The 21,513-nt window shown below is 42.7% G+C and overlaps 1 protein-coding gene across 1 annotated transcript in view; it reads right to left on the reverse strand.

Annotated features, from left to right (window-relative positions):
• The window catches only part of MPPED2 (metallophosphoesterase domain containing 2), a 205,241-nt gene that overhangs the window by 93,928 nt on the left and 89,800 nt on the right, over positions 1–21,513 (reverse strand). The window contains exon 3 of the mRNA XM_010831798.1: positions 8,003–8,228. Coding sequence (XP_010830100.1) covers positions 8,003–8,228 — 226 coding nt within the window. The remainder of the gene's footprint in view (positions 1–8,002; positions 8,229–21,513) is intronic.

Here is a 21,513-nt window from a genome sequence, read left to right on the forward strand (position 1 = left end):
GGCAGCTTCCTAGCTGGACTCCAAAGCCCATTCACTCTCATCCTCAGGAGGGCTAAAGGAACCCGCACAGTTACTTGGACTTACTCATGGGCACACCTGAAGTACAGGGGAAAGGTATGCAGGAAGTGCAGGAAGGCGGAGCATGGAACCAGGCAAACATGTGTCGCAACTGTCCAAGGGACCCCAGTGGGCTCAGTGTCTGGTAATATCTGGAGAAATTCATGTTACACTTACAACTCAAAGGATTAAATAAGGAATACATGTTTGTAACATAGCTTGAAAATAAATGGTACAGAATCTATACGGCTTTAATTCAACTCTAAGAATTCAGCCATTGAGAACGCAACCATCAAGAAATGTCATATGTTCAACAACTGGTTTCTGATGTCCAAAGGACATTCTGAAGGCCCACTTGGTTCAGCTTCTGGCCAAACTCACACTTTATGCTGGTTGCTTTTACTATAGCTTAAAAAGATTAGTCTCCAAATCTAAAAGAAACTTCTGTAGCTACCCAGAGCATGGCGATAAGGCAAATGAAGTAAAGAACTGTCAACTGAGAGTTTAAAAATACTGTTGGAGCCTGTCTTCAAAAGTTCTCACTGCCTTCAAGGTCTGTCTCACCACTCCCCTCCCTCACCTTCATGAGACCACGCTCACCTGGAAAGATTTTATGCACTCTACTTTTTGAACGTTTGGGAAAGATCTAGATGTGTCCATGAAGAGCTCATGGACATAGGTTAGTCCTTTCTTTGGCTCCACTTTGTTCTACCATCTCTAGTGGTCCTTGCAGATTCATGGCAATGCTTGATCTTGTCTTAGAAATATTTTCTTTTGCAACTGAGTGTCTCGTAAGTGTAGACCTACAGTCCAGGAGCCACATACACATCTCTACCACCGCCACACTCATTCATTCATTTAGCAGAAACGGACTGAGCATCCACTGTGTGCCAGGCTCCAGGGTAGGCATGGAGGCCCCTGCCCTCATGGCACTTACGGCCACTGTATCATCTCCTTCTATCCACCCCAACAACTCTGGGTTAAAAAGGAGCCTGTCAGTGTGACATGAGAAAATGAAAGAATGCCCAGTAGCCAGCGCCGGGGTCTCAATGTGGAAGTCCAAGTCTGCCAGGAGCACAGTGCATGGGTCCATGCGACCCCAACTTCAGTGGGGACACTCGGCCAGCACTTCCTTCTTGGTGCATGTGCCCAGGGCTGCTGTCTCTCTCAGTAGCTTCTCAGCAAAGGAGATGGAAGTTGTCACCATGAAGCAGAAGGACCAGAGGAACTGGTCCATGTCTTACGACACACTGAGGTATTCAGTTCAGTTCAGCTGCTCAGTTGTGTCCAACTCTTTGCGATCCCATTGACTGCAGCACGCCAGGCTTCCCTGTCCATCACCAACTCCCAGAGTTCACTCAAACTCATGTCCATTGAGTCAGTGATGCCATCCAACCATCTCATCCTCTGTTGTCCCCTTCTCCTCTCGCCTTCAATCCTTCCCAGCTTCAGGGTCTTTTCTAAAAGTCAGTTCTTTGCATCAGGTGGCCAAAGTATTGGAGTTTCAGCTTCAACATCAGTCCTTCCAATGAATATTCAGGACTGATTTCCTTTAGGATGGACTGCCGTATAGGTTCCCATTTTTTAAACCCTAGATTCTGCAGCATATCATGCAAAAGAGGCTGGATTATTCTTTTCTTCTGTTCTCTCAACATTCCCATTGTCCCCCCTCAAACACCTCCCCACTGAAGCCTGAGAGCTCCTGGAAGGACTGGCCTGGATCTGTGTGTGTCCTTTTTTACAACCAGATGGAACAGTCAAGACTTCCACGTGGCCACATCCTGAGTTGCCTCAGGTCAAGGAGTAGCGTGACATCTGCGGTTACTAGGATACTCTCCCTCAGCCTCGAGAGCTCCTCAAAGTAACACTGGATTCTAGTGTTGTGTGTGCGTGCGTGTGTGTGTGTTTGTGTGTGTGTTAGTCACTCAGTCGTGTTCAACTTTTTGCAGCCCGTGCACTGTAGCCCGCCAGGCGCCTCTGTCCATGGAATTCTCCAGGCAAGATCACTACAGTGAGTTGCCATTTCCTTCTCCAGGGGATCTTCTTGACCCAGGGATCGAACCCAAGTCTCCGGGTTCGCTCTGTATTGCAGGCAGATTCTTTACTGCCAAAGCCACCAGGCAAGACCTGATTCTAGCCCTGTCTCTCCCAGACTAACTTTGGGCCCGTCACCTTCTCTGCCAAAAACTCAGTCTTGATCTCCTCTGTCAAATGAAGGCAACACCGTCATGACATACTAGCACTTGCAAAAGCTGGCTATTGTTAATAATTATTAATATACACCCTTTGCGTTTTAAACTTTTTTAAAATTTTAACTATTTAGAATTGTTTTGAAGCCCAAATGAACACATATGAAAGTTCCCTAAGTGAAATATACCATCCAAATATGTTTATCATTGTTGGCTAATCGAGTTGGTCTCTCAGAATTTGCAAGTAAAAATTTAAATCATGCCCAATGCCGATACTAAGCATAAATGATTGCCCAAGAACACATATATATCTCCTTCCACATTCACTTATACAACCCATAAAAGCACATGACAGGTTTTAAAGATTTGGACCCAGCGGGCAGAGAGGCACGAGTTAGATCCAACATCCCAAACTCCACATACACCAGCTTCTGCCATGGTATTTACTGACGTGGCCTCTGATGGGAGGTAGGAAGCCAGGGGACTGGTGTTGCTTTCTCCTTTTCCAAATAAACAAGGCGGTTGTTAAACCAGAAGTGAATCTGATCCCGTGCAGCTTTAAGAGCAAGTCAGCTGCATTCTGAAGCAGGCGAAAATGTAAACAGAGCCTGAAACTCTAGAGCTCGGCAGACCCGCCATAGGTTTCAGAATGGGAGAGTCCACGGGCCCGGGGCCAAGAAAAATGAAATGTTAGCCTGGGCCTTTAAACAGAATCGTGTAGAAGCAGAGTGCATATTTGTTTAACACACATACACAGACCTTCTTCTGTGCCAAGACCTTCCTGAACCCTCCTGAATAAAAGCTGGAATCCTCGAGACGGTGGTACAGAAAAAATATTGTTCCTACATTGCTGTTCTTTAGCGTCCACGGACTTTCCTCTTGAATGTAGAGATGTTTCTTTCTTTCTTTCTTTTTTTTTTTTTTTGGCCTGAGTTAATTACAAAGTATGACTATGAAAATAAAATAAATGAGCCCATTCCACTCATCCCTGTATCTGAATTCTATCATATGAGTTGCCCATTGGTTTTCTAATCCTCTCACTCAATATCTGCTGTTAATTTGTTCACTACTGCCAGAACTTGAAGACTGTCAGCAAAATACATGAGGCATCACAAAACTTATAATTGGAAACAAAAACATCTGAAGCTCTTCTGACTGGGTAAAGTACCATGGTGCTGATCAGAACAAGGAAACGTGAGCAACCTTGTAGCTGTTTGTGTGCAAACACAATTATGTATAAATGCGGCAGAGAGTTGAATCAACACTTAACTCCCACTTGGAAAAACACTGAGAAAATTACATTTAAAGGCATGGACGAACTCAACATATTGATGATCCAAAATGAGGGGGAGAGAAGAAGGGAGAAAATACATCCTGCTCACACTTCCTTTGAAAACACAGCTTGATGGGCTTTCTCTTGCTGTTTCAACCATTTTAAAATTATGCTGCCTGGGACTCCATCTAATTTTCTGGCTGCAGAAGTTAAGGCACTTCCTCCACAGTTACTAAATCTGACAAATTACACCTGGGTCTACTCTAACATGAAAAAGTGTGCTCTTTGTTCCTGACCCTTGGGCAGCATAGAGATCAAATTCCTGGACATTGGAAAGCCCCACTCATTTTCATTAAAAGCCACAGGAGACTAGCTCTGCATTTCTGTTCAGGAGGGGAACAAGGTACACTGCCGAACAATACAACTGCCATGCTCAGGTCAGAGCAAGATAGACTTTTTACTCTTTGCAGCTTGGCTACTGATCCGTTTATACCCAGATTTTTTTCTTTTTCTTTTTTTTAAATATATAAGCATCTTGGTAGCAAAAGAACAACTGAAATTAAAAAAAATAAAGAAGAGGCTAGTCAATTTTTAAATACCAAGTCCCATGAGTGAATTTATTGAAATCTGCTAGCACTAAAATGCTGGCTACAGATCCAGTAACCAAAAATACAAGAATGATTTCAAAATGCCACCTCTCCTCCATCCTGGCCAGACAACAAACAGCACAGTGGCCGATACCTGACAGATTAGAATTTTGTCTCCTCTGATCAGCATTTGGAAAAGACGTACAAGAGCTGAAAGTGATCATAAGAGATTAGGAACCATCTCGGTGGCAAAGAACAACATGAGGAATACAAGAAATCCATGAGCTTTGCTGAACAAGAGCAGAGCCCTGGGCAGATCTAACCATCAGGCCACACAATACCCTCTTCTTCTGTCCCCCAGAGAGGGAGAGAAAAAGGTAATAGAAGAAATTAAGAATAGCTTTAACTGCACTGTTAGTCCTGTGACAATACATCACACCCGAGTCCTTTCTTTAAGACTCCTAGAAAAATGATGAGGTGAGGGAGGATACAGAAGCCACAGAATCCGGCAGAAGGCCTCCTGAGCAAGGTTCCCACCGCCCACCCTCCTACCTCCTCTCAGGAACTAGTCAACTCTTGCCTTCCTTCCAGGGAAACACCTTTCTTCCAGGACAAGGCACCCCATTTACTTCTTCAGTGTAGGTCACTGGATTTTCCCAGACCCATCAAACCACAGCCAAACCCTCTTCCTTGCAGATGTAATAAGCACCATAGTGCACTCCAATTGCAAACACCCACGAGGGCTCAGGATTGTTTTAAGCTATTTTCCACATACAAATTCCTCCTAAATTGTAAGTCAGGAGACACTGCGTTAATTCTCTCTGGTCTTTAGGAAGCTTTCAGCGGTGCTACAAGTTATAAGCATGGAATGAATATGAGCAAATATACCTTGTTCAGAGCAAAACTGAGTCACAATTCACATTTTGTAAATGAGTTAATAGCTCTCTCCCTGGTCAGATGGCAATTACTTTTGAGAAATCTGTGACATGATGGAAATCCTTAGTATCAAGGTTCTCATTTTGATTTCTGTTTTAAATTAAAAGCAGTAACAGTATCAGCAAATCAGAACTTAATATTTCCTCTGGAAAAGTCATTGGGAAAGCATGGAAATCAAACTTACATCAGTTCTAACTTACAAAACAGAAGCAGACTCACAGACGTAGAGAATGAACTTATGGTTACCGGGGGGAAGGGACAATTAGGGAGTTCGAGATGGACATATACACACCACTATATTTAAAATGGATAACCAACAAGGTCTTAGTATATGGCACATGGAACTCTGCTCAATGTCATGTGCCAAACTGGACAGGAGAGTAGTTTGGGGGAGAAATATGTATAGTTGAATCCCTTTGCTGTCTAGGTAAAACTATCACAAAGTTGCTAATTGGCTATATTCTAACATAAAATAAAAAGTTAAAAAAATTCACATTATTTGGGGGTTGGAATATCTAATGGGTTACTAAGCAGGCATCCACCTACTTGTGAATCCCAGGGATGGAAAAATCCTTTTTGCTGACAGGATAAAAGTAGCAGCTCTGGTACAAATCCCCCCAAATTTGCTTCCAATCAAATTCTTAATCATGAAAGAGGCTAAAAATTGTACAAAATATTAAAATAATCAAGCATGTCCACAAATACATGCTCTTTGAATATTCTAATTTGGGTGACTACTGAAGTGGGTGGCATCAGAGAGAAAGTGGGGCAGACTTCATTGTCCCTGTTTTACAGAGAAGTTGATGGATTTGTCACGCAGTCACCAGAGACTGAACTAAGGCTAGACCCCACCGCATCTGACTCCCAGTGCAACAGTCTTTGTACAAAGGTGGACAAAGATACAAAGTAAACTGGAAAGACCAACCCCACTAGGCCAGTAACAGCTAGCACCTGTCAAGTGCTTATTCTTACATCAGAAAGCCTTCTGCATGCTGTGGGTGCATTAACTCACTCACGACATCCATGAGAGAAAAGTAAAATTGCTACTTCCCACTTTAGAGATGAGAAAACAGAGGCAAGGAGGTATTCAGGGAAAAGTTCAAGCCCAAAAGCTGAATAAGCGGTGGAAATGGGAAATCTGTTGTCCCTGTACAGAAACACTGATGTAAGCATTCCTAAATCAATGTTCAGATTACAGCAGTTCTGGGAATATTAATTTTAACAAAAAAAATCTTCAGCGAGATCCGAACTGAGTTGGACATGACTGAACGACTAACAGTCTTCCTGTATCCACCAATCAGTCCTTCTGGATACTAACTAGTAAAGCCAGAAAAAAAACTTACAGGAAATGTCTCAACTTTCTATTCTACAGAGAACAATCCAAACTGTTGAATAGGGGTGTGTGTATGCTCAGTCCTGTCTGACTCTTTGTGACCCCATGGACTGTAGCCCACCAGGCCCCTCTGTCCATGCAATTTTCCAGGCAAGAATACTGGAGTGGAGTGCCATTTCCTACTCCAGGGGACCTTTCCCACTCAGGGATAGAACTTGCATCTCTCATATCTCCTGCATTGGCAGGCAGATTCTTTACAACTGTACCACCTGGGAAGCCCTGGGAAGTTGAGTGAGGTGGCCAATCTGAATTCACTCTGTCCTTTTCCAGCTTTATTCACAATTCCTAGGGCATGACCAGGATACTCTTCCAGGTTGCATAAGTAAAGGTCAGTTTTTGTGCTCTATATATACATAGGGCTCTCAAAAAGTAAGAAAGCACATAAATAAAAATCCAAGACTCCTCTACTACTGATTTTCTGATCTAACACTCCCATTTTAAAGATGCAAAAACTGGCCCTAGAACCTAAGTGACTTGCTTAAATTCACATAAATACTTAGCAGCAGAGTAAGGCCTGAAAAGTGGTAATTATTAATATTGCTCTAAGCAAACCGCCAGATACTCTTCTCAATTCATTGCAAACATCAGCCAATTTAATCCTCACCATAACCCTCTAAAGTAGGTATCATTTTCACTGTCTTAGAGATGCAGAAACTGAGGTTCATCCTCTATGAGTTAACCTCTTCAAAACCAGACAACTGCCAGTTGACGAAGCCAAGATCAACATGCTTCCTTATCTGGTCCCAAAGAATATGCACCAGCTTCAGCTTTTCTAGAGCTGAGAATTGCAGTACCAAGAATTCTAGAACTGAGCTCTTAACCTGTAACTTGCAAACTGTCTGGGTGTCTTGTGTGTGTGTGTGTGTGTGTGTGTGTGTGTGTGTGTGTATGTATTAGTCGCTCAGTCCTGTCTGACTCTGCGACCTCACAGACTGTACCTCACCAGGTTCCTCTGTCCCTGGGATTCTCCAGGCAAGGATACTGGAGTGGGTTGCCATTCCCTTCTCTAATCAGTCTTGCCTGGGGAGCTTTAAAAATATAGGTCACTGGGCTCCACCTCAAGAAGGAGAATCAGCATCTTGGGGAGGTGGTTATGGCTTCAAAATCTGTATTTCTTCAGAGTTGATCAGGTGATTCTCATGTGTAGCAAGAGTTGAGAAACTCTAAGCAAGGTATTTCATGAGTGTTTCCAATGTAAAACATAAGGAGGAAATGAATCACCTAAGGCTGATGGAATGTTCAGAGTGGCTCAGTCTGCATGAAGGGTAACACTGTGACCCTCCCCCAAATTGTTCTGTGTCCCATTGACACACCTGCAGCCCCTGTCACACAAACAGACGCATATCTACTGTACCAAAGCTCTGCCCCCACTGATCTCGCCTAAAGAAATCTGCATCACAACGAACAATTCGCAGCAGTGCCAAAATTCGTGTTCTGTTGGAAACACAGCATAAAGGTTTCATTTCACCTTTATTTTTTTGGGTTAAGACACTTCAGCCGGCACCATGCTTTCTCAGCATTGAGCCAAAAAAAATAAGAGGGGAAGACTGTTGGAAGGAACACTTACCAAGGTGCACCATATATCCTGAATCCCTTCACTGTTACCTCCGAGTCTTGTAAGTAAATACTGTTCGTCAGGAGGGACTGAACGTTGTCAAAGTCCTCTGGTTTCAATTTCGACACAGAGGGGAAACGGTAGTAGTCCTGTTTAACAAGGTCTGCCATGAATTCCTTATCAAATGTCAGTTCATGATTCCCAGCAATCACTATTTTATATTCATATGGCAGGTTTCCTGAAATACGGAAAAAAAAAAAAAAAGAGCACCAATTAGCACGTTCATTTCCCATCACGAAGTACAACCGCCATGACTGCGTGATTATCAGACAGTATCCCCAAATGAAATAGATCACACATTCCTTTATATTTCCATGGGAACCAAAATTTATGACTACTCCTTCATGCTAACAAAAATGACAATAAATGGGAGACAGGAAGCCGCTCAGAAGCTTAAAAGCTACTAAGGAGACATTAAGTTTTCTAGTTCCATTTCCCTTTTCTGTTTGCTGCAGATTCACTGTCATAAATCCATACTGTGATTCATACTTTAGAATCATCCAGCAAAGAGTACTTTAGTCATAAGCCTTAAAAAAGGTCTAGATTTGGTTTTAATCCTTAAAAAATAAGTTGACCAACTGTTTGTAACAACCCCTTTCACTGCTAGATTTTTAGTATCACTTTAGTACAAAGGACAAGGCATACATAATTCACAATTTGCATAAATCAAAGGAAGCACACAGTACAATTTTGTATGGCAAGTTAAAGTTTACCTTTTGGCTTGTGAATAAAAAGATTAATAATGACCCCCTGATTAGAAGGCTAACTTTCCTCCCATTGGGATGGGAGAAGAAACTGTAAAGCTTAACCCCCTTTTAATATTTATGGTATGGAAATGTGAGTTCGCCGTGTGTGCTTTTTATGCAAAAGTTTCCCGATCAAAATGAGATAATTCTGGGAAGAAGAATGAAAGCTATAAAGGAAAACCCAAACACCAGACTTCTGCATAGATTTATAATGTTTGAATAAAGTACAGATCATACATATTAATAACTCATCGTGATGCTATAAGAACCAAAATCCAAAGGGAGATAGTGCCCGGCAGCTGTCCCCACCCTGAAATTAATGCCCTTTTCTCTTCTTTGTCATTACGCATCCCTCAAGCCTCACCACTGGGCAGCTGCTCATTTTATTTTATTTCATTTTTATTTTCAGGAGGAAAAGGGTGGGAAGACGGTGCCTATAATTCCAGCTTCCTGAGACTCCCGGGTCCAATGCAAAATTAATGTTTCCTGCTATTCCAGGAAGAATGAAAGTTACCACTAGCAGGAATTGGATATATTTGTTGTAAGAATTCGTCCTTACCAGCAAGCCAGAGTCAATGAATCAATTAATGAAGCTTACAGTCTGAGACAGAATTATATTCGGGGGGGAGGGCAAGTTTTTGTCATAGGTCCAGTTGGATTTCACCAATGCAGATTGTAAACAGTATTAAAATTGGATACACAGAATGTGGACTAATGGGGAGACTTATGAGAGAGATGAAAACAGGCAGAAAATAATACTGCAGGAAGATAAAACTGAAAATGTGGTGGCTAAGTATCAATGAATATCCTTGACTACAGGCCCACAGAACTGTGTGACATGCCTTCGGCCTCAGTTATTCAAAAGGTTGCGGTGAAGAGCTCCAAAAAAATAGGAAGCCTCTCAAGGACATTCCTGGTGGCCCGGTGGTTAAGAATCTGCTTGCCAATGCAGGAGACCTGGGTTCGATCCTTGGTCCGTGAGGATTACACGTGCAGCGGGCAACTAAGCCCATGTGCCACAACCACTGAAGTCCGAACGCCCTAGAGCTTGTGAGCCACAGTAAGGGAAGTCACCACAATGAGAAGCCCACCCACTGCAAACTGGACAGTAGATTCCACTCACTACAACTAGAGAAAGCCCACGGACAGCAACGAAAACCCACCACAGCCAATAAGCAAACAAATAGATTAAAAAAAGAAAGTAAGAAACTTCTCTTAAACACATGCAGAGCTTATATAAGGCAGTAAGATTGTGATGTATGTTGCAAGTTACCTGGATAAAATGATGATATTTTGCACCCACTCCAGTACTCTTGCCTGGAAAATCCCACGGATGGAGGAGCCTGGTAGGCTACAGTCCATGGGGTCGCGAAGAGTCAAACACGACTGAGTGACTTCACTTTCACTTTTCACTTTCATGCATTGGAGAAGGAAATGGCAACCCACTCCAGTGTTGTTGCCTGGAGAATCCCAGGGACAGGGGAGTCTGGTAGGCTGCCATCTATGGGGTCGCACAGAGTCGGACACGACTGAAGCAACTTAGCAGCAGCAGCAGCAGCATAAGGCAATAAGATTGTGATGTATGTTGCAAGTTACCTGGATAAAATGATGATATTTTGCACAATGCCCTACACTTAAAATACAGATAAAAGATGTATTCAGGAGTCTGAAAATTCCCAGCACTGTACACAATAGAAATTTTTGAGACGCCCCACTACTTCAACATCATGGCTCTGTGACCCCACTGGCCCAATACTACCTCCCCGGACCCACCTGCCTCCCAAGGCTGGAACAGTCTGATATGTTTTCCTGGACAGTAATCTGCTCCAAGGCAGGTCCTACCTGATTGAATCTTTGAGCAACTCTATTTGTACGAGTCATGCTTTAGCTGCCAGTTCTCCTTTAATGATTCATGATGATGGACTCACTGCAAACTCTGTCTTTATGCACCACTGCTCTTGTAAGAGGCTTTGGCTTCTTGCTTTTTCCATTTTAGAGCATTGCTTTGGGGATGGGATGGGTGAGACTGGGAAACAAGGCGACCCGAAGGAAGTACATTTCTCCCCTTCAGATCAGTGAAAGAAAAAAAATAAAACTGCTGCAAAGTAAATCTTTCTCAGGAAGACAGGCCTCTTCAGTATCTTTTAAATCACATTTTGGAGACTCAGCATAAAGAAATAGCCACCAAAATGAACAGCCGCGGAAATCGTCGTGATATTTACACACTGCCAACAAACTCATCTCTTTCTGAGAATCCAATAGTAGTTTCCAACTTCCATCCTCTGTTACCTATGTTATGAGATTGTCTGACATGTTTTCTTTTTTGCTGAACTGACCTTTCATCTGTAATCTGCCAACCTTTATGTTTTATATGAAAAGTGTAAGCAGGGCAGCTGACAAATCTCCTGTTACTTGATGGCATTTTCATTTTTTTTTTTCCAGGCTAGATTAATTTGGAAGGCTCTGCAGTCAAGCTCCAACCTTCTTGGTATTCAAATAGCACTATTTTAAAGTTGTCAGACAAAGAGGTGCCTGCCTTTATCCATTTTATTCAGATCAGGTCATCGAAGTTGACCTGCCTGAATAAAAATCCAAGGCCATATGCAGATATTCTAATGTGGAAAAAGCCTTGCTTTGAATGACCTAAAGGATTCTACCAACTAACCAGTTCTATCTTCCCAAGACATGGTATATGTTTTACTGGTAAGATACGAGATGATTTTAGGTGAAATAGAGATGAATTTCTGACAGAATGTAAAGTAGCTCTGTATGTTCTAAAAGTGCACATTTGAAAAAATATGCCAATGCAAGTAATGACATATGGCTTCGTTTTTCTACTATCTTTTCCATGTTCATTTTTCTATTTTTGTATATAAAACAGGAGATGGTTTAAAGAAAACTACTGAGCAAATAATCATATAGAAAATTCAAAGATTTGGCAAAGCGATGACTACCAAGTGAATGAATGAAATTTGGGAAACTAGTCCATCTATCAGTTCAGTTTAGAGCTACAGATAATAAGTAAGACAAGTTCTTGGAGGCAGCAATTAAGTCTTATTCAAAACTGTATCTCCCGTGTACCCCAATGTTCACCGAAGCACTGTTTATAATAGCTAGGACATGGAAGCAACCTAGATGTCCATCAGCAGATGAATGGATAAGAAAGCTATGGTACATTTACACAATGGAGTATTACTCAGCCATTAAAAAGAATACATTTGAATCAGTTCTAATGAGGTGGATGAAACTGGAGCCTATTATACAGAGTGAAGTAAGCCAGAAAGAGAAACACCAATACAGTATACTAACGCATATGTATGGAATTTAGAAAGATGGTAACAATAACCCTGTGTACAAGACAGCAAAAGAGACACTGATGTATAGAACAGTCTTATGGACTCTGTGGGAGAGGGAGAGGGTGGGAAGATTTGGGAGAATGGCACTGAAACATGTAAAATATCATATATGAAACCAAAAAAAAAAAAAAAGAAAAGCAAACTGTATCTCCTACTGTATCTGTATTACCTCACTAGATGATATAAATAGATGCTCACTTAAAAAACTAAAGGATAGCTGAAGTAAGCTAGGTCTTTACTGCTACTCCACAATTCTAATTATCCTACACTCTTGCCACTGTCTATTCCTTAAGCAGCCCTCACAAAACTTTTCCAGGTTCCAGGCTCCATTTGATTTCCCACTTAGCTTACAATACACATCCTCTAGCCCCAAGATGGAGAGGGCCATGGCACCCCACTCCAGTACTCTTGCCTGGAAAATCCCATGGACGGAGGAGCCTGGTAGGCTGCAGTCCATGGGGTCGATAAGAGTCAGACACAACTGAGCAACTTCACTTTCACTTCTCACTTTCATGCATTGGAGAAGGCAACGGCAACCCACTCCAGTGTTCTTGCCTGGAGAATCCCAGGGACGGGGGAGCCTGGTGGGCTGCCGTCTATGGGGTTGCACAGAGTCGGACACAACTGAAGTGACTTAGCAGCAGCAGCAGCAGCAGCCCCAAGATAGGCTCTCTTTATTTCCCAATTGCTCCTTTACATCTTCTCATCTTTTTAATAATTGGCCTCAATGCTTTTCTTGTCACTGGCCCTTTAATTTTTCAGACATCTCTCTATACTATTTTGGATGTCTTTATTATATTTCTCCCGCTTTAGTAAGTTTATGTTTACTCACCCCAAGAAGATAAAAACAAGCTCTTCACACACACAACCCACACACACACATCTCAAATGCAATCCTAAACCATCCCTGGAATTATTTATTCTTTGAGAAATGTCTTCATTTTATTTCTAAACTTCTGGAAAGAGGATTCCAGAAGTTTGCAGCTGGTAGGCCAAATTCAGCTGAGAATTACAGTTGGTCCTCAATTGTTTTATTTTCTTAGTTGAACTAACATTTAGAAATCTGGAGGTATCACACTAAAAATTCGGGGTTTCTGGCTTCTTTTGGAAGATCAAAAATCAGGCAATTCTGACCTCCAGTCTATTGCAGACCTCCTCACTCTCTGTTACTTCTCACTCCTGGCCTACTTATCATGCTTGTGTACCCTCATGGGCTAACCTACTATTAGAATCAGCAACTTAAGGCATAAATGGCTATTCAGAATTTACCCAATGTTGGACTTCCTTGCTGGCCCACAGGTTAAGAATCCACCTGCCAATGCAGGAGACATGGGTTTGTCCCCTGGTCTGGGAAGATCCCACAAGCTGAGGAGCAACAAAGCCCACGTGCCAAACTACTGAAGCCCCTGCACCTAAAGCCCGTGCACCGCAACGAAGAGAAGCCACCGCTCACCGCAACTGGAGAAAGTCTGCACTCAGCGGCCCAGAGCGGCCAAAAATAAATAAAAGAATAAAACTTAAAAAAACAGTAATTTACCCATCGCAACCTCCCTTTGTTTCTATACTCAACCAAAAGCTTCCCTGAATGTCAATGCTGCTGTTAAGTCGCTTCAGTCGTGTCCGACTCTGTGCGACCCCAGAGACGGCAGCCCACCAGGCTTCCCTGTCCCTGGGATTCTCCAGGCAAGAACACCGGAGTGGGTGGCCATTTCCTTCTCCAATGCATGAAAGTGAAAAGTGAAAGTGAAGTTGCTCAGTCGTGTCTGACTCTTAGCGACCCCATGGACTGCAACCCACCAGGCTCCTCTGTCCATGGATTTTCCAGGCAAGAGTACTGGATGTCAATAATTACCTCCTAAAAAGCAAAGCCGAGGTTTTTCCTCCATCCTCATCTCCAAAGATCACACGGCAGTAACATCTCTGTCCGATAAAGTATCTTTCCCCTAGATTAGTGCTGCTGGACTCTGCCTTCTCCTCCTCCCTCTCCAGGGTGTCCCTTCCTCTCTTCTTTCTCAGTTCCCTGTGCCTCTCATCTCATTCTCAGCTGACTTGCTACACTTCCGCTCTTTATCCTTACTTCTACGAGTATTATTTAGTATTTACTGCATGTGTCACATTTCTACTTTTTATGATTAAATTTTTAAGTCTTATTACAAATTAAACTGGGGCGGCAGCATGGGTAAGACTAGGGGCTTTGCAGGCTTCACCACCTATTAACTGTATGACCTTGGACAGAGCTCTATGTCCTCTAAAGTGTCTTAGAAAAACAAAGACAGTAATTGCACCCACCTCACAGGTTGTATTCAAGATAAAATGAGACAGAGCTTCTAAAGCACATGCATGGTATGGAGTAAATAATCAGTGCACATTAATTATTATTTTATTCCATTTGTTTAGTTTTTCCCTTTGCATGTGACTTATCTCCTCCTAGACGGTCCTTGAAGGCATGGATTGTGGCTTGTGGTTCCCTGTTTGACCCAAACTAGTTCAATACCTTGGCCTTCCCAGGTGACTCAGTGGTAAAGAATCTGCCTGCCAATGCAGGAGATGCAGGAGACATCGATTCCTGAGTCAGGAAGATCCCCTGGAGGAGGAAATGGCAACCCACTCCAGTATTCTTGCCTGAAAAATCCCACGGACAAAGGAGCCCAGTGGGGTACAGTCCATGGGGTTGCAAAGAGTTGGACATGACTGAGCGACGGAGCACACACACAATTCAATACTCTCCAAATGGCAGGCACATAATAAGCATCCATTCAACAAGTGAAGGAATGACTGAATCCCTTCAAGACTCACCAGGAGCTTCCTAAAAAGAATTCCAGGAATGGGCTTGTTATCTTGAGTCATGAGAAGGTTTAAGCCAGTATCAGATTGTCCTCCAAGTTTAAGCCCTCCTGAATTGAAAGCTCAATTAAAAACAAACACACACAGTTGGGGGCCAACTCTAATACATCTGTGAGCTGAATTTGGCCTACCAGATGCAAGCTTCTGGAATCCTCTTTCCAGAATTTCAGAAGTGAAATGAAGAAGCATCTCCAATCCAGTCTAGCCAAATATCTCCAACACACTGTTTTTAAACTGCAGTTTATTCAAATATAAATGGGGGGGGGAGGTGGATAATAATCACACTACCCTTAAGGTTTGATGCACATTACATAATCTACTGCATGTAAAGATGTGCACAGTTTCTAACACTTCATTGTCTCTAAACAGGTATTGCTGCTGCTGCTGCTAAGTCACTTCAGCCATGTCCGACTCTGTGCAACCCCATAGATGGCAACCCACCAGGGTCCTCCATCCCTGGGATTCTCTAGGCAAGAATACTGGAGTGGGTGCCATTTCCTTCTTCAATGCATGAAAGTGAAAAGTCAAAGTGAAGTCGCTCAGTCGTGTCCGACTCTTAGCGACCCCATGAACTGCAACCCACCAGGCTGCTCCGTCCATGGAATTTTCCAGGCAAGAGTACTAGAGTGGGGTGCCATTGCCTTCTCCACTAAACAGGTATTGCTGCTGCTGCCAAGTCGCTTCAGTCGTGTCCGACTCTGTGCGACCCCATGGATTGCAGCCTACCAGGCTTCTCCGTCCATGGGATTCTCCAGGCAAGAACACTGGAGTGGGTTGCCATTTCCTTCTCCAATGCATGAAAGTGGAAAGTGAAAGTGAAGTCACTCAGTCAGCTGTGCTCAAATAATTATTATAATGATTGCCATATTTTCTTGATTGCTTAGTTGCCAATCAAGAAAATACTAGTTTGTCCACAAATTGGATCACCCTCTGGTCACACTGCACAATGTCACTATCTTCAAATATAAGCAGCTGAGGATGAAAAGGAAAACTCTGACTTTCCAAAGGCTGAAACGGACATGGTGCAATGTGTCCTTCAAGTTAGCAAAAGTATCACTCGGGTCATTAAGATGTCTGGATCTGGAGGTGATGGTAGGTGGACACAGGAGACTTTCAACTTGTACACACTGCGAACCTAGCTGCCTCTGTCAAGATGTTTCTAACCCTGAAAATGTGTGCCCTTAACACATCACTTATTTTCTCCTTCAATGATCCAGTTACCCATCTCTTCTAACATTTACTGACTGCCCCAAAATGGGCCAGGATCAGTCCCTCTTAACAAATGAATAGTACAACCTGTGAGAGGTAACAGCTTAGATTCTATTTCTGTCAAGAGTGACTACTCACTTGGAATATCTTTAATAGAGTTTTTAATAAAAATTTTATTGGAGTATAGTCGATTTACAATTTTGTGTTAGTTTCAGGTCTATAGCAAAGTGATTCAGTGTTACACACATATTCATTCTTTTTCAGATTCTTTACACATATAGGTTATTACAGAATAGTGAGTAGAGTTCCCTGTGCAATGCAGTAGGTTCTTGTAGGTTACCTATTTTATATGTAGCAGTGTGGGTATGTTAATCCCAATGTCCTAATTTATCCCTCCCACAATGTTTCCCCTTTGGTAACCACAAGTTTGTTTTCAACATCTGTGAATCTTAACACATACATGTGGAATCTAGAAAAGGGGTACATATGATCTATTTGTAAAGCAGAAAGAGACACACAGACATAGAGATTAAACATACAGACACCAAGAGGGAAGGGGGTGGAGAACTGGGAGACTGGGACTGACATATACACACTATTGATATAAAACAGATAACTGATGAGTGCCTACTGTGAACTCTACTCAATACTTTGTGGTGACCTAAATGGGAAGAAAATCCAAAAAAAAAAGAAGCGATATATATATATATATATATATATTCATTTTGCTCTACAGTAGAAACTAATATAACATTGTAAAGCAACTATACTCCAATAAAAATCAATTTTAAAAAATGAGAAAACACACAAAAAATGAATGTCCATTGACAAAGGAATGGATACAGAAGATATGGTTCATATATACAATGGAATATTACTCAGCCCTAAAAAGAACAAAATAATGCCTAACATCTTTCACTGAATCAGATAGGGTACTCTTCTATGAGCGTATGGAGAGGAACAGAAAAACTAAGATCTTCAGCTATACATATGTCTGGCAAAGCTGTAACAACTTTAAAGCAGACATACAGTAGACTGTGTCAAGGTCAGCCTCCCTTCCTTCCCAAACTCTGGATATTTAATGTGTCACTGAAAGTGGCTCCCATGAATCACAGCACAAGAGCCTAGAAGCATCCTCAGAGCAGCCTGAGTAATGTGAAAGTTGTGCCCTGTAGGCCTCCTCCGGGCGGAGCAGGGCAACTTGAGGAACAGACAAGGGCAGGAGGAAGGGGACTGCTGTGGTGTCCGCCATGCAGTGCTACTTTCCTTTACTTTATGATTTAGTAAAAGATTTGATTTGAAGGAAGTTATCTCTGGCTTGGCTTCCCAGGTAGCTCAGTGGTAAAGAATTATCCTGCCAAGCAGGAGACCTAAGAGATGTGGGTTCAATCCCTGGGCCGGGAAGATCCCCCGGAAAAGGAAATGGCAACTCATTCCAGTATTCTTGCCTGGAGAGTCCTATGGACAAGGAGTCTGGCAGGCTACAGTCTACAGGGTCACCAGTCAGATGTGACTTAGAAACTTAACAACAACATCCCTGGCTTAAAAACATTAAAAAGAAAAATCATAGATATATCCAACCCCATTTTACTAATGAAGAAATTGAGTACCAGAGAGTTGCTGTCACTTTCTAAGCAAAGTTCACAGGTCAAGCTGGTTCAAAAGTGTGACAGAAAAGCTCTTCGGTTCCCCTGCTAGTGTTCTATCAGGTGAGACCAAACTTTTAACTGCTTCATGGGGTTTGGCTCAAGACCTTCCTCTTACATGAGTCCTCTCCATCCCACTCCTCCATCCACCGTGATCTTTTCTCTAGATCTGGGCAGCTATGATCCTTATGTTTGTTCATGAAATAGAACTCTCCATTCTACATGACTCTGCCTACTTCATGGATTTCTCCTCCAGGGGACATGAAGCCATGTCAGCTTCACACCACGACAATACACTGGCTCGATTCAGGCATTTCCCAAATGCTACTGTAGCCGTGGGCGTAATTTCTTATCTACCAGCTCCCTGAAGAATTTGGGAGCCTACCCAAGGAAAGGAAGGTCACAGACTTGAGAAGGGGAAAGAAACTCCGCTGGCCCATTGTCATGCAGCGTCCCAGGATTTAAAAACGTGTAGGCTATATCATGAGAAATAAGAGGAGACTCTGACAGGAGAACAGAAATTTAAAGTAATAAACCAAAACGTCTACAGGGACCAGAGAAGTCAAACACAAATGTGAGCTGAATTGGTTAGAAGTTACAGAGAGTGGTGAAGACTAGGGCACCTGGGCATCAGTATTTTAAAATAAACCTATATAAGGACTTCCCTGGTGGTCCAGTGGTTAAAAATCTGCCTTCCAATGCAAGGGATATGGAATCGATCCCTGGTCCAGGAACTAAGATCCCACATGCTGTGGAACAACTAAGCCCTAAAGCCCCAACTACAGCGCCCACGCACTCCGAAGCTGTGCGCGGCAATTCCTGAGAAGCCCACACGCTACAACAGAGATCCCTTGTGCCGCAACTGAGATCCGACGCAGCCAAAAATAAATACTTTAAAAGTTAAAAAAATAAATACAAATAAGCACTGCTCTGGCCAAACAAGGTTCCTTGCTAGCTTGCACCCCAACCAATAAAAAAATTAATGTCCCTCAAAATTATCACACAACCGCAACTTCTTTTTTTTTTAATCATTATAGAATGTGTTCCTCTTGAAAACTCAAGTTCCGGTCAGATCAAAATGCAAAGTTAATTCCAGAATATTTTGTTTTCTTGAGAATCTGCCTCCACCTACTAGGAGTTGGCCTCTGCCTCAAACACTTCATTCTTCATCAGTGGGAAGTATGGGGAAGAGAGACAACCAATACGGCCATCAGGTTGTGACTTATACCAAATACCACTTTCCTCGTGCCCCATTTTTATCAGGGATCGCCTATTTATTTCTGCTAAAAGCCCAGGGGGGAAAAAAAGCCCAAAGTACAGTGGTAGTTCTTTGTGAAGGAGAGCACCCCAAAGCACCCCTGGGTAAAAGAAAACCTACTTATATAAAGGTGACAAATAATTTCAAAATCTCCAACCTCTATGCCCACTTTCCTCAGCACTCCTAAATTCTAGACTTTGAAAATACATGAGGAAACCAAAATGAAAATATATGAGGAAACCAAAAATGTTTCTGGCCTAACACTCACATTGAATAAAGCTCTCTACATTACAAGAAGCAAACAAGACTGAGATGACAAGTCAGAAGAACTTATAATGGCTCCCAGATGCCCAGGAAAATACAACTCACAAGGCACAACCTTCAGGCTTACTTTCCCTTGACGATGTGCGAGGAAGAAAAGAAAACTAACTTTCTGAGATTAAAAAGAATAAAACAGATATGTGGTCATGTTATCACTACTACAGTCCTATCATCATGGGAGCGTTTCCACACAAAAGAGGTATCTTGCAATTCAATCGCATTGCTGAAACCTCTGGTCTGCGTGGGGCACTGTAGATGTTCCCTAATGCCAATGCTATAAAGGGACCTTATTATATCCCCAAGGTGGATAAAAAAAGGCATTTTTTTCCATTTAAAATTATTATTATATTTTTAATATCATGACTCCAGCAGAGAGGGAAATGTTCAAACTCTTGAAGGTTCTTTATTCCACTGAGGACTAAATAAGAATAACTTTGGCTTGAAAACTGGTCAAGCAGAAAATTTTGCAGGAGGATGAGAGGAAAAAAAAAAATAATACCAATGGCTATGAGGATGGAAGAACTATGAGGTTGTGGGAAGGACTAAGGTGATGTGTCATTTAAATCCCTTCCTTGTTTGGGAGTTTGGGTTTAGCAGATGCAAACTATTACACAGCGAATAGATAAACAACAAGGTCCTACTATTCGGCATGGGTAACTGTATTCAATATCTTGTGATAAACTCTAATGGAAAAGAATATGAAAAAGAATATATATTTATATGAAAATGAAAGTGTTAGTCGCTCAGTCATGTCTGGCTCTTTGTAAGTCCATGGACTGTAGCCTCCCAGGCTCCTCTGTCCAAGGGATTTACCAGGCAAGAAAGAATACTGGAGTAGATTGCTATTCTCTTTCCAGGCTTCCCTAGTGGCTCAGTTGGTAAAGAATCCATCTGCAATGCGGGAAACCTGGGTTCGATCCCTGGAGAAGAGAATGGCTACCCACTCCAGTATTCTGGGCTGGAGAATCCCATGGACTATCCATGGGATTGCAAAGAGTTGGACATGACTGAGCAACTTTCATTTCACTTCACTTCACTTCCGACCCAGGAATGGAATCTGGGTCTCCTAAGGTTGCAGGCAGATTCTTTACTGTCTGAGCCACCAGGGAAGCATGCATGCATGCATGCTAAGTTGCTTCAACTGTTCCAGCTCTTTGTGACCCTATGGACCATAGCCCGCTAGGTTCCTCTGTCCATGGGATTCTCCAGGCAAGAATACTGGAATGGGTTTCCAGGCCCTCCTCCAGGGGATCTTCCCAACCCAGGGATGGAACCTGCATCTCTTATGTCTCCTGCATTTGCAGGTGGGTTCTTTACCACTAACAACACCTGGGAAACCCCATGTGTGTGTGTGTATGTATGTATACAGATGGTGTGCTAAGTCCCTTCAGTCATGTCTGACTCTGTGTGGCCTTATGGACTGCAGCCCGCCAGGCTCCTCTGTCCCTGGAATTCTCCAGGCAAGAATACTGGAGCAGTTAGCCATTCCCTTCTCCAGGGGATCTTCCCGACCCAGGGAAACTTGGGTCTTCCTCATTGCAGGCAGATTCTTTACCATCTGAGCCACCTGGGAAGCTATAAATATATACATATATATATATATACATACACACACACATACACATATATGTGTGTATGCTGCTGCTGCTAAGTCGCTTCAGTCGTGTCCGACTCTGTGTGACCCCACAGACGGCAGCCCACCAGGCTCCCCCGTCCCTGGGATTCTCCAGGCAAGAACACTGGAGTGGGCTGCCATTTCCTTCTCCAGAATAGAGTTTGGGAACCTAATAAAGAGTGGATACATGTGTATGTATAACTGATTCACTATGCTGTACAGCAGAAATTAACATTGTAAATCAACTATATTGCAGTAAATTAAAATTCCTTCCTAGGTGACTACCAGGGGCTGATAGCACAGGAAGGCTGGGTCTAGCCTGAAGACAGAAACAGGGTTCTGAAGCTAGAAGCGGGCACAACCCATCTTTTCCTGCTGTGTTCCCAGCACCTAGAAAAATGCTTGGCACCTAGTGCCCACTGTCTATTCCTTAAACAAATGAACGGGCCTCCAGCACTCCCTCTCGGC

This window comes from Bison bison, unplaced genomic scaffold (assembly GCF_000754665.1).
Source record: "Bison bison bison isolate TAMUID 2011002044 unplaced genomic scaffold, Bison_UMD1.0 scf7180017864531, whole genome shotgun sequence".
In the NCBI taxonomy this organism is placed as follows: domain Eukaryota; kingdom Metazoa; phylum Chordata; class Mammalia; order Artiodactyla; family Bovidae; genus Bison; species Bison bison.